The 12838-nt window shown below is 48.6% G+C and overlaps 1 protein-coding gene across 4 annotated transcripts in view; it reads right to left on the reverse strand.

Annotated features, from left to right (window-relative positions):
- pard3bb (par-3 family cell polarity regulator beta b) overlaps positions 1 to 11474 on the reverse strand; it is a 288351-nt gene extending 276877 nt beyond the window's left edge. For 2 of the 4 annotated variants that reach the window (XM_036975337.1, XM_036975335.1), the window contains exon 1: positions 10467 to 11474. In XM_036975337.1, the coding sequence (XP_036831232.1) occupies positions 10467 to 10583 (117 nt within the window). In that variant the 5' untranslated portion in view covers positions 10584 to 11474. The remainder of the gene's footprint in view (positions 1 to 10466) is intronic. The other 2 variants (XM_036975336.1, XM_036975338.1) reach the window with 2 other exon arrangements.
- Between the last annotated feature and the right edge of the window lie 1364 nt (positions 11475 to 12838).

Below are 12838 nucleotides of genomic sequence, written 5' to 3' on the forward strand. Positions count from 1 at the left end.
AAAAGCAGAAGGGAAATCAACACCTAGGATACGTCCCAAATGACACCCTATTCATATGGGCTCTGGTCTAAAGTAGTGCACTAGGTAGGGAATAGGGTGCCATAGGGCTCTGGTCTAAAGTAGTGCACTAGGTAGGGAATAGGGTGCCATAGGGCTCTGGTCTAAAGTAGTGCACTAGGTAGGGAATAGGGTGCCATAGGGCTCTGGTCTAAAGTAGTGCACTAGGTAGGGAATAGGGTGCCATAGGGCTCTGGTCTAAAGTAGTGCACTAGGTAGGGAATAGGGTGCCATAGGGCTCTGGTCTAAAGTAGTGCACTAGGTAGGGAATAGGGTGCCATAGGGCTCTGGTCTAAAGTAGTGCACTAGGTAGGGAATAGGGTGCCATTGGGGACACTAGCAGACCACTTCACTATTACCAGTAATCACAGTAGTAGTGGAACTGAAACGCTGAAATCAACCTACAGCGTTGTTTTACATGTCGATGATGTTAGGTAACCTAGTTGAACTTGACGCTACCAAAAAATGCTTTTACAACATAACGTAATACATTTTGAGAGAACCTTAGCACAAACTTAAGAGAGATGTGGCCACAACCATATTGAAAAGTCGTCGTCAAGGGAACGGTAGCTAACAGCTCTAGCTAACACAGCTAGCGAACACAGCTCTAGCTAACACAGCTAGCAAACAGCTCTAGCTAACACAGCTAGCAAACAGCTCTAGCTAACACAGCTAGCTAACAGCTCTAGCTAACACAGTTAGCTAACAGCTCTAGCTAACACAGCTAGCAAACAGCTCTAGCTAACACAGCTAGCAAACAGCTCTAGCTAACACAGCTAGCTAACAGCTCTAGCCAACACAGCTAGCTAACAGCTCTAGCCAACACAGCTAGCTAACAGCTCTAGCTAACACAGCTAGCTAACAGCTCTAGCTAACACAGCTAGCTAACAGCTCTAGCTAACACAGCTAGCTAACACAGCTAGCTAACAGCTCTAGCTAACACAGCTAGCTAACAGCTCTAGCTAACACAGCTCTAGCTAACACAGCTCTTGCTAACACAGCCAGCTAACAGCTCCAGCTAACACAGCTAGCTAACAGATCTAGCTAACACAGACAGCTAACAGCTCTAGCTAACACAGCTAGCTAACACAGCTAGCTAACAGCTCTAGCTAACACAGCTAGCTAACAGCTATAGCTAACACAGCTAGCTAACACTGCTAGCTAACACAGTTAGCTAACACAGCTAGTTAACACAGCTAGCTAACAGCTCTAGCTAACAGCAAACAAGGTTAGTAAACTAACAGCATGGTAATACCCACAATAATAGTCACGTTTGCAGGCAGATCGTGTACATTATTTATTTTATCTTTTTTTTAACTAGACAACTAGTCAGTTAAGAAAAACGACGGCCAAACCCGGACGACGCTGGGCCAATTGTGCGCCGCCCTATGGGACTCCTAATCACAACCAGATGTGATACAGCCTGGAATCAAACCAGGGACTGTAGTGACGCCTCTTGCACTGAGATGCAGTGCCGTCAACCTGCTGCGCCACTCTGGAGCTTAAGTAGTACTTTACGCCACTGGACACACACACAGTGCAGTAGTCAGACACACACACAGTGCAGTAGTCAGACACACACACAGTGCAGTAGTCAGACACACACACAGTGCAGTAGTCAGACACACACACAGTGCAGTAGTCAGACACACACACTGCAGTAGTCAGACACACACACAGTGCAGTAGTCAGACACACACACAGTGCAGTAGTCAGACACACACACAGTGCAGTAGTCAGACACACACAGTGCAGTAGTCAGACACACACACAGTGTAGTAGTCAGACACACACACAGTGCAGTAGTCAGACACACACACAGTGTAGTAGTCAGACACACACACAGTGCAGTAGTCAGACACACACACAGTGTAGTAGTCAGACACACACACAGTGCAGTAGTCAGACACACACACAGTGCAGTAGTCAGACACACACACAGTGCAGTAGTCAGACACACACACAGTGTAGAAGTCAGACACACACACAGTGTAGTAGTCAGACACACACACAGTGTAGTAGTCAGACACACACACAGTGTAGTAGTCAGACACAAACACAGTGCAGTAGTCAGACACACACACAGTGTAGAAGTCAGACACACACACAGTGTAGTAGTCAGACACACACACAGTGTAGTAGTCAGACACAAACACAGTGCAGTAGTCAGACACACACACAGTGTAGAAGTCAGACACACACACAGTGTAGAAGTCAGACACACACACAGTGTAGTAGTCAGACACACACAGTGTAGAAGTCAGACACACACACAGTGTAGTAGTCAGACACACACACAGTGTAGAAGTCAGACACACACACAGTGTAGAAGTCAGACACACACACAGTGTAGAAGTCAGACACACACACACACAGTGTAGAAGTCAGACACACACACAGTGTAGAAGTCAGACACACACAGTGTAGAAGTCAGACACACACACAGTGTAGTAGTCAGACACACACACAGTGTAGTAGTCAGACACACACACAGTGTAGAAGTCAGACACACACACACAGTGTAGAAGTCAGACACACACACAGTGTAGAAGTCAGACACACACACACAGTGTAGTAGTCAGACACACACAGTGTAGAAGTCAGACACACACACAGTGTAGTAGTCAGACACACACACAGTGTAGTAGTCAGACACACACACAGTGTAGTAGTCAGACACACACACAGTGTAGTAGTCAGACACACACACAGTGCAGTAGTCAGACACACACACAGTGTAGTAGTCAGACACACACACAGTGTAGAAGTCAGACACACACACAGTGTAGTAGTCAGACACACACACAGTGTAGAAGTCAGACACACACACACAGTTTAGTAGTCAGACACACACACAGTGTAGAAGTCAGACACACACACAGTGTAGAAGTCAGACACACACAGTGTAGTAGTCAGACACACACACACACACAGTGCAGTAGTCAGACACACACACAGTGTAGAAGTCAGACACACACACAGTGTAGAAGTCAGACACACACACAGTGTAGTAGTCATACACACACACAGTGTAGAAGTCAGACACACACACACACAGTGCAGTAGTCTGACACACACACACACACACACACAGTGTAGAAGTCAGACACACACACACACACACACAGTGCAGTAGTCAGACACACACACACAGTGTAGAAGCTGACACACACACACACACACACACACAGTGCAGTAGTCTGACACACACACACACACAGTGCAGTAGTCAGACACACACACAGTGTAGAAGTCAGACACACACACACACACACACACACACACAGTGCAGTAGTCTGACACACACACGCACACAGTATAGAAGTCTGACACACACACACACACACAGTGCAGTAGTCAGACACACACACACAGTGTAGAAGCTGACACACACACACACACACACACACACACACACAGTGCAGTAGTCAGACACACACAGTGCAGTAGTCAGACACACACACACAGTGCAGTAGTCAGACACACGCACAGTGTAGAAGTCAGACACACACACAGTGTAGAAGTCAGACACACACACACAGTGCAGTAGTCTGACACACACACACACACAGTGCAGTAGTCTGACACACACACACACACACAGTGCAGTAGTCAGACACACACACACACACAGTGCAGTAGTCAGACACACACACAGTGTAGAAGTCAGACACACACACACACACACACAGTGCAGTAGTCTGACACACACACACACACACACAGTGTAGAAGTCAGACACGCACACACACACACAGTTCAGTAGTCTGACACACATAAAATGAGAGATGGATGGTGGAGATAATATCCTTTCTATTGGCAAGTATATTACTGTCTCAGCAGCAGTGCTGCACTGGGAATGAGAAACAACACAGACACACCAGACTTAGAGGCAAGGGAGGGCGAATCCTGGCGAGATTACCTCCTCCCTCCACCTCTTGCCTCCTCCTCCTCCTCCTCTCTCCACCTCTTCCCTCCACCTCCTCCCTCCACCACCTCTTCCCTCCACCTCCTCCCTCCACCTCTTCCCTCCCTACACCTCCTCCTCCTCCCTCCACCTCTTCCCTCCCTACACCTCCTCCTCTTCCCTCCACCTCTTCCCTCCTCCTCTTCCCTCCACCTCTTCCCTCCACCTCTTCCCTCCACCTCTTCCCTCCACCTCTTCCCTCCACCTCTTCCCTCCACCTCTTCCCTCCACCTCCTCCCTCCACCTCTTCCCTCCACCTCTTCCCTCCACCTCCTCCTCTTCCCTCCACCTCCTCCCTCCACCTCCTCCCTCCACCTCTTCCCTCCACCTCTTCCCTCCATTCTATTGGCCAATCACTTCATAATAAGATGATTGATCGTGGATTTGCTACCAAAGTTACTCTCATAACTGCAATATTCTCTGCTTTTCTGAAACATGGTTTTCGGGACAAGATACCCCCCCCCCACCATGGCTGTCCAGCTCGATAGATTCTCCATTCACTGAGCAGACAGGACAGTAGGGTCAGGGAAATGGAGAGGGAAAGCGGGGGGTGCCTCTTCATCAACAACAAATGGCGTTCTGACTCCAGTGTAAGTGGTAGTCTCGTACCATTGTTCCCCCGTCTTGAAACTACCTGGATGGTCAACTGCCAACCCTTCTGCCTCCCGAGGGAGTTTCAGCTGTTATCGTTGTGTACATTCCACCTCAGGACAAGAAATATAACAAGCTGACACTTATCAAATTGTACGAGGCTGTAAACGTAAACCCGGAGGCTGCCTTCCTTGTCGCCAGCAATTTGAATTCCGCTTTATTAAGAGAAACCAAACTTCCATCAACACGTCTCCTCAGCCACTAGGGACGATAACGTCCTAGACCACTGTTACTTTACCCACAAGGAAGCATACAAGGCCCTCCATCAACACGTCTCCTCAGCCACTAGGGACGATAACGTCCTAGACCACTGTTACTTTACCCACAAGGAAGCATACAAGGCCCTCCATCAACACGTCTCCTCAGCCACTAGGGACGATAACGTCCTAGACCACTGTTACTTTACCCACAAGGAAGCATACAAGGCCCTCCATCAACACGTCTCCTCAGCCACTAGGGACGATAACGTCCTAGACCACTGTTACTTTACCCACAAGGAAGCATACTAGGCCCTCCATCGTCCGCCATTCAGATCAGATCATGACTCCGTACTCCTGCTTCCTGTTTACAGGCAGAAGGTTAAACAGGAACTTACCGTGACTAGCTTCGTTGAAGAATGGTCAATAGAATCAGAGACTATGCTACAGGACTGCTTGGCTAGCGCTGATTGGAATATGTTCTGAGCTAACCACCCTCTGTCACCCGGCTTCATAAGGAAATGCATCAGCGACGTTGTCCCCAATCAAAAGCCCTGGATTAACACAGAGGTTGGTGATAAACTAAAGGACTACCACACACAGAGCTACCACACACAGAGCTACCACACACAGAGCTACCACACACAGAGCTACCACACACAGAGCTACCACACACAGAGCTAACACACACAGAGCTAACACACACAGAGCTAACACACACAGAGCTACCACACACAGAGCTACCACACACAGAGCTGCCACACACAGAGCTGCCACACAGAGCTACCACACACAGAGCTATCCCAGACAACCCTGAGACTACGGCCGAGAACAGGAACAAGTACAACAAGTCCTGCTACGACCTCCGCAGAGTCATCAAAACAAGCAAAAGGACAATATAGGAATAATGTGGAATCATACTACACAGGTTCTGACGCCTGCAGGGTCAAGGGTCGATTATGGATTACAGAGGAAGACCAAAGGAAGAAAGATTTAACTGAGAAAACATCATTAGGGAAAATATAAAACATAAGATTAGGGCCTCCCGAGTGGCACAGCGGTCTAAGGCACTGCCTTGCAGTGCTAGAGGCGTCACTACAGACCCGGGTTCAGCGGTCTAAGGCACTGCCTCGCAGTGCTAGAGGCGTCACTACAGACCCGGGTTCAGCGGTCTAAGGCACTGCCTCGCAGGGCTAGAGGCGTCACTACAGACCCGGGTTCAGCGGTCTAAGGCACTGCCTCGCAGTGCTAGAGGCGTCACTACAGACCCAGGTTCCTTCCCGGGCTGTGTCACAACCAGCCATGATTGGGAGCCCCATAGGGCGGCGCACAATTGGCCCGGCGTCGTCCAGGTTAAGGGAGGGTCTGGCAGGGGTGGGGGGGCTTAACTTGGCTCATAGCACTCTAGCGACTCCTTGTGGCGGGCTGGGTGCCTGCAGGCTGACCTCGGTCGTCAGTTCAACGGTGTTTCCTCCAACACACTGGTGCGGCTGGCTTACGGGTTAAGTGGGCAGGTGTTAATTAAGAAGCGCGGTTTGGCAGGTCATGTTTTCGGAGAGGACGCATGGCTCAACCTTCGCCTCCCGAGCCCGTTGGGGAGTTGCAGCGTTGACATCAAAATGGGGGTAAACAACAAACAAACAAAAATAAAAACATTTGTTTTATATATATATACGTTTTTTTTTTTATGTATAGGACCCCAATTAGGACCCCAGGTCTTAAAAATGGTCTCCATGGGTACAGTCGTGAAGAAGGAGCGACTGGAGCGCCTCTTCCCCCCTCAGAAGGTTAAAAAAAATGTTGGCGCGGCCCCCTTTGAAATTCCTCAGAATGTTCTACAGCTGCACCACTGAGAGCTGTTTGACTGGCGACATCACTGCTTGGTATGACAACAACCACCGTCCTCCATCGTGTGGCGCTACAGAGGGGTGGTGCGGACAGCCCAACACATCACTACAGAGGGGTGGTGGGGACAGCCCAACACATCACTGCCTGGTATGACAACAACCACCGTCCTCCATCTTGTGGCGCTACAGAGGGGTGGTGGGGACAGCCCAACACATCACTGCCTGGTATGGCAACAACCACCGTCCTCCATCTTGTGGCGCTACAGAGGGGTGGTGGGGACAGCCCAACACATCACTGCCTGGTATGGCAACAACCACCGTCCTCCATCTTGTGGCGCTACAGAGGGGTGGTGGGGACAGCCCAACACATCACTGCCTGGTATGGCAACAACCACCGTCCTCCATCTTGTGGCGCTACAGAGGGGTGGTGGGGACAGCCCAACACATCACTGCCTGGTATGGCAACAACCACCGTCCTCCATCTTGTGGCGCTACAGAGGGGTGGTGGGGACAGCCCAACACATCACTGCAGAGGGGTGGTGGGGACAGCCCAACACATCACTACAGAGGGGTGGTGCTGACAGCCCAACACATCACTACAGAGGGGTGGTGGGGACAGCCCAACACATCACTGCCTGGTATGGCAACAACCACCGTCCTCCATCTTGTGGCGCTACAGAGGGGTGGTGGGGACAGCCCAACACATCACTGCAGAGGGGTGGTGCGGACAGCCCAACACATCACTACAGAGGGGTGGTGGGGACAGCCCAACACATCACTGCCTGGTATGACAACAACCACCGTCCTCCATCTTGTGGCGCTACAGAGGGGTGGTGGGGACAGCCCAACACATCACTGCCTGGTATGACAACAACCACCGTCCTCCATCGCGTGGCGCTACAAAGGGGTGGTGCGGACAGCCCAACGCATCACTGCCTGGTATGACAACAACCACCGTCCTCCATCGCGTGGCGCTACAAAGGGGTGGTGCGGACAGCCCAACACATCACTACAGAGGGGTGGTGGGGACAGCCCAACACATCACTACAGAGGGGTGGTGGGGACAGCCCAACACATCACTACAGAGGGGTGGTGGGGACAGCCCAACACATCACTACAGAGGGGTGGTGGGGACAGCCCAACACATCACTACAGAGGGGTGGTGGGGACAGCCCAACACATCACTCCAGAGGGGTGGTGGGGACAGCCCAACACATCACTACAGAGGGGTGGTGGGGACAGCCCAACACATCACTACAGAGGGGTGGTGGGGACAGCCCAACACATCACTACAGAGGGGTGGTGGGGACAGCCCAACACATCACTCCAGAGGGGTGGTGGGGACAGCCCAACACATCACTACAGAGGGGTGGTGCGGACAGCCCAACACATCACTACAGAGGGGTGGTGGGGACAGCCCAACACATCACTACAGAGGGGTGGTGGGGACAGCCCAACACATCACTCCAGAGGGGTGGTGCGGACAGCTCAACACATCACTCCAGAGGGGTGGTGGGGACAGCTCAACACATCACTCCAGAGGGGTGGTGCGGACAGCTCAACACATCACTCCAGAGGGGTGGTGCGGACAGCTCAACACATCACTACAGAGGGGTGGTGGGGACAGCCCAACACATCACTACAGAGGGGTGGTGGGGACAGCCCAACACATCACTCCAGAGGGGTGGTGGGGACAGCCCAACACATCACTACAGAGGGGTGGTGCGGACAGCCCAACACATCACTACAGAGGGGTGGTGGGGACAGCCCAACACATCACTACAGAGGGGTGGTGGGGACAGCCCAACACATCACTCCAGAGGGGTGGTGCGGACAGCTCAACACATCACTCCAGAGGGGTGGTGGGGACAGCTCAACACATCACTCCAGAGGGGTGGTGCGGACAGCTCAACACATCACTCCAGAGGGGTGGTGCGGACAGCTCAACACATCACTACAGAGGGGTGGTGGGGACAGCCCAACACATCACTACAGAGGGGTGGTGGGGACAGCCCAACACATCACTCCAGAGGGGTGGTGGGGACAGCCCAACACATCACTACAGAGGGGTGGTGCGGACAGCTCAACACATCACTCCAGACACCTAAAGCCATAGACTTTTCTCTTTGCATCCGCACGGCAAGCGCTATCGGTGCATCACGTCTGACAACCAACAGGATCCTGAACAACTTCTATCCCCAAGCCAGAGGAATGCTACACAGCTAACACAATAATCACACAAGACTCTGAGCTGACCTTTATTAGGTATTTGTGCATTGTCTACATGCACACTATCCCTGCACATAGTTAATATGCATCCTACTTTGTGTTTTTATATCTAAGTGTGTTTTTGTTCTACCTTGTTATTTTAGTACTTCATCATGCGGTTTAGAACTGGAAAGAAAGGCATTTCTATTAAAAACTTGAAACACATCTCAATCAGTCAAATCGGGCAGCCGGCTTAGGACCCTGGGTAATTAACACACAGCCGGGTAGAGCCTCGTGGGTGGGGATCTACAAAATGTCCTCTCTGCCAGCTCTGCAGGACAGCACGATGACGCTTAGCATTTATTAAGGATAAACGATGTATTATACAATTTGTCAAGAACACCAAGATGTTTTTATCTACCCATGAGGATGGAGATGGGGGGGGGGGTAGAGAGAGGGAAAGAGAGAGAGGGGGTGGGGGGGTGGAGAGTGAGAGAGTGAGAGGGAGAGGTGGGGGGGAGAGAGAGAGGGGGGGTGGAAAGAGGGGAGAGAGAGAGACAGACAGACAGACAGACAGACAGACAGACAGAGGGGGGGGTGGAGACAGACAAACAGACAGACAGACAGACAGAGGGGGGGGGGTGGAGAGAGAGAGAGGGGGTGGAAAGAGGGGAGAGAGAGAGAGAGAGAGAGAGACAGACAGACAGACAGACAGACAGACAGAGAGAGGGGGGGTGGAGGCAGACAAAGAAAGAGACAGAGCGCAAAAGATGGAGAGAGAAAAAGAGAGAGATGGGTGCATCTGTGTCTGTCTGACTGACTGTCTGGTGTCTGTCTGACTGTGCTCTTTAAATAATGGAGCCAATAAGATTCGGAGCACTGACTGAAGCACATCTCTGAATAGGGCCAGGGGTTCACCGCTCCAGAGACCAGACAAATCATAAAGTGTAAATTTGCATTCATCACTGAAGAGTAATGGAACAAGTCACAGCTGTGACTGTGTCCCAAATGGCACCCTATTCCCCTTTATAGTGCACTACTTTTAACCAGAGCCCTATTCCCCTTTATAGTGCACTACTTTTAACCAGAGCCCTATGGCTTAGAACTCTGAATATCAAGGTCCAAGGATTTCATTTTTCATTAGGCATTTATTGCAACTAAGACATCCGTGGCATCGGCTAACTTCCCAAGACTATGTGAATAAGAAATGTTATAGATCAACTTTGAAGAAGAGAAAAACGCTAAACTCTTGAGTCTACTATAATAATATAATATTATAACCTTCTGTAAGACATATTTATCAACATACAAAACTTCCCCGTGGCATCTGATGTCGTCAGTAGTACCATGATAAAAGTGAAGAGACAGAATAATGCTGTGATTTTAAACATCGGGTGAGTTATGTTTCCATCAGAATCCTCATCGTCATAGTTCTGCAATGACCTGGTCAAACAACCTCTCTTTGACATACCTTTAGGCCTAATTTTAAAAAATCACACAGCAACTCAAATACAGTTTCAACATGATTGACATAGTTACCTGTTCCAATAACTTTCTGTATCTCTGTGTGGCTTGTTGAATGAGATCACGGACTTTCCATCCCTCCTTACACGGAACCACGACACTCGTCTGTCCAAATGTCACTGTCACTTTCATGATGATGATGATGATGATGGTGGTGGTGGTTTCTTCATTCAAGTTAGCGCTTTTTGGAATGTCCAGAAGTTCCTTCCTTGATCACTTTCTCTGCATCAACAGGTGTTTTTGAGTTTTGTCTTGACTCACGGAATGCAAATAATGATTTATATCCTGTACACTTGTGTCAGGTTAGTAACTCTAAAATGCTCAACGAATAGATTCCCACGAAGCGCTATTATATATCATCATATAGCTAATAGCTAGCCAGCTGCAGTTACTTGTACAGTAGCAGATATGCTAACTTATTTTTATATTCATTTGACTAGCATCCACACCAAAGTCATGTAGCAAGATGCTATCACATATAGTCTATGTGATGCTATCGCTAGCAGCTACCTAGCAACAACTCGCTAACCAACAAAGTTCCAACTAACTAAAACGTTAGATACTGTTAGCTAGCTAAACAAGTCAGCAAAGAAGTGAGTAAAAACCGTCATATATATATATATAAAAAATATCTATATCTAAATTAGGTAGCTGATCACACTTTATAAACGTGTTTTACCAAGTTGACTTGGGGAAAAGATGGATACTAACGTAACGGGCTCAGGTATCACTATTCCACAAGTTTTCCTTGTTCCTTCTCCTCCTTCTTCTTCTTCTTCTTCTTCTTCTCCTCCTCCTTCTTTAGGCCGGTTTCGTGTTCTGATTCGCACCAGTAAACGTATACTGTAATAAGAGTACTTTTTAAAATATGTTTTGATATATATATATAATATATATATTTTGGGTGTAAAGATAAAGTTATCAACGTAGCTGGTCAGACTTTAGTCGATGGTTAACTTTTGTAAGTAAAAAAAAAAAAAGTTCCTGTCTGTTCCTTTCAGCTCTGACCAGTTCCCGAACACACTAGGGGCCATTCACTAGTTACCACAGCCACAAGGTTATAACCCACGCCTATTTCTACAATGTATCTTCTTATTTCAAATCTGATTTTAATCCTAACCTAAACCTTTATCTTAACCACACTTGGTAACATTATGCCTAAACATAACCTTAAATTAAGACTAAAAATCACTTATTTTTTTACGATATAGACAATTTTGACTTGTGGATGTATGGAAACCAACTCGTTGCTGTCACTTTGTTGACGGGACAATGCCTTATTTCAAAGGAGGGACGCAGGGTTGTCACTAGTTACCGCAGCCACAAAGTCAAAATTGGCCTATAGGCAAAAAAATCATGAAAACGAACATTTGCTTGTTGGTCCTCATTTAAGGTTAGGCATAAGGTTACCAGTGTGGTTAGGTTTAGGTTTAAAATCAGATTTTAAGAGACATTTTAGCAATAGACACCTCTTCAACAGGAGGCTGAATACATTTGGTTTGGCCCATAAAACCCTGTAGTACCTAGTACGGCAACTGCACCGTCCGCAACCGCAGGATTCTCCAGAGGGGGGTGCATCACCGGGTGCATCACGCATCACCGGGGGCACACTGCAGCACCCGGTGTCACAGGAAGGCCAAGAAGATCATCAAGGACCACCCGAGCCACGTCCTGTTCACCCCGCTACCATCCAGAAGGAAGGTCAGTTATTACTCCATCGGTTAAAAACAACAAAAATGTAACGTTGTAGAAATTCAACATATGTTTAAAACTATCATGTGGTTGTCATAGACCAGGGGGTATTTCAACTCTGACCCCACGAGGTCCAGAGCCTGCTGGTTATCTGTTTTACCTGATAATTAATTGCACCTACCTGGTGTACCAGGTCTAAATCAGTCCTTGATTAGACGGGAGTAATTCGTCACGCACTGGCTTCCAGGTTCAGATTTTGAATTTGAGGGTCGTAGACTGTCAGTTACTGTCTATAGGTGTCTATTTCTACAGTGTTACTGTAAATTATAATGACATTTTTCCAACAAAAAAACCCATCCCTCAGCTGTTTATTATATCAAGTGTTGGGGCTGTCGTTATGTTGAGAAACGCAGTAGGTGAAGAGTGGGTTTGAACCAGCGACTTCACTGGGGGACGCTGTGTGTAAACTGTCCCGTTTAGGCTACTTGTGAAAGGAGCACAGTACCTCCGGTGACAGAGGATATTCAATTGGCATATTTATTTTCCTGTCCAAGGAAGATAACCTCACGCTGAACGTCGTCTAACCGTGAAATTGAGAAATACTATATTTTTTTCCTTGAAAAACCGAGCCTGTTTAAAATAGCAACTCATAGTTAGGGAGAATGAACAGCATTTTAGTTCATACCTTCTTCAAT

The sequence above is a fragment of the Oncorhynchus mykiss genome, chromosome 3 (genome assembly GCF_013265735.2).
Source record: "Oncorhynchus mykiss isolate Arlee chromosome 3, USDA_OmykA_1.1, whole genome shotgun sequence".
Lineage (NCBI taxonomy): Eukaryota > Metazoa > Chordata > Actinopteri > Salmoniformes > Salmonidae > Oncorhynchus > Oncorhynchus mykiss.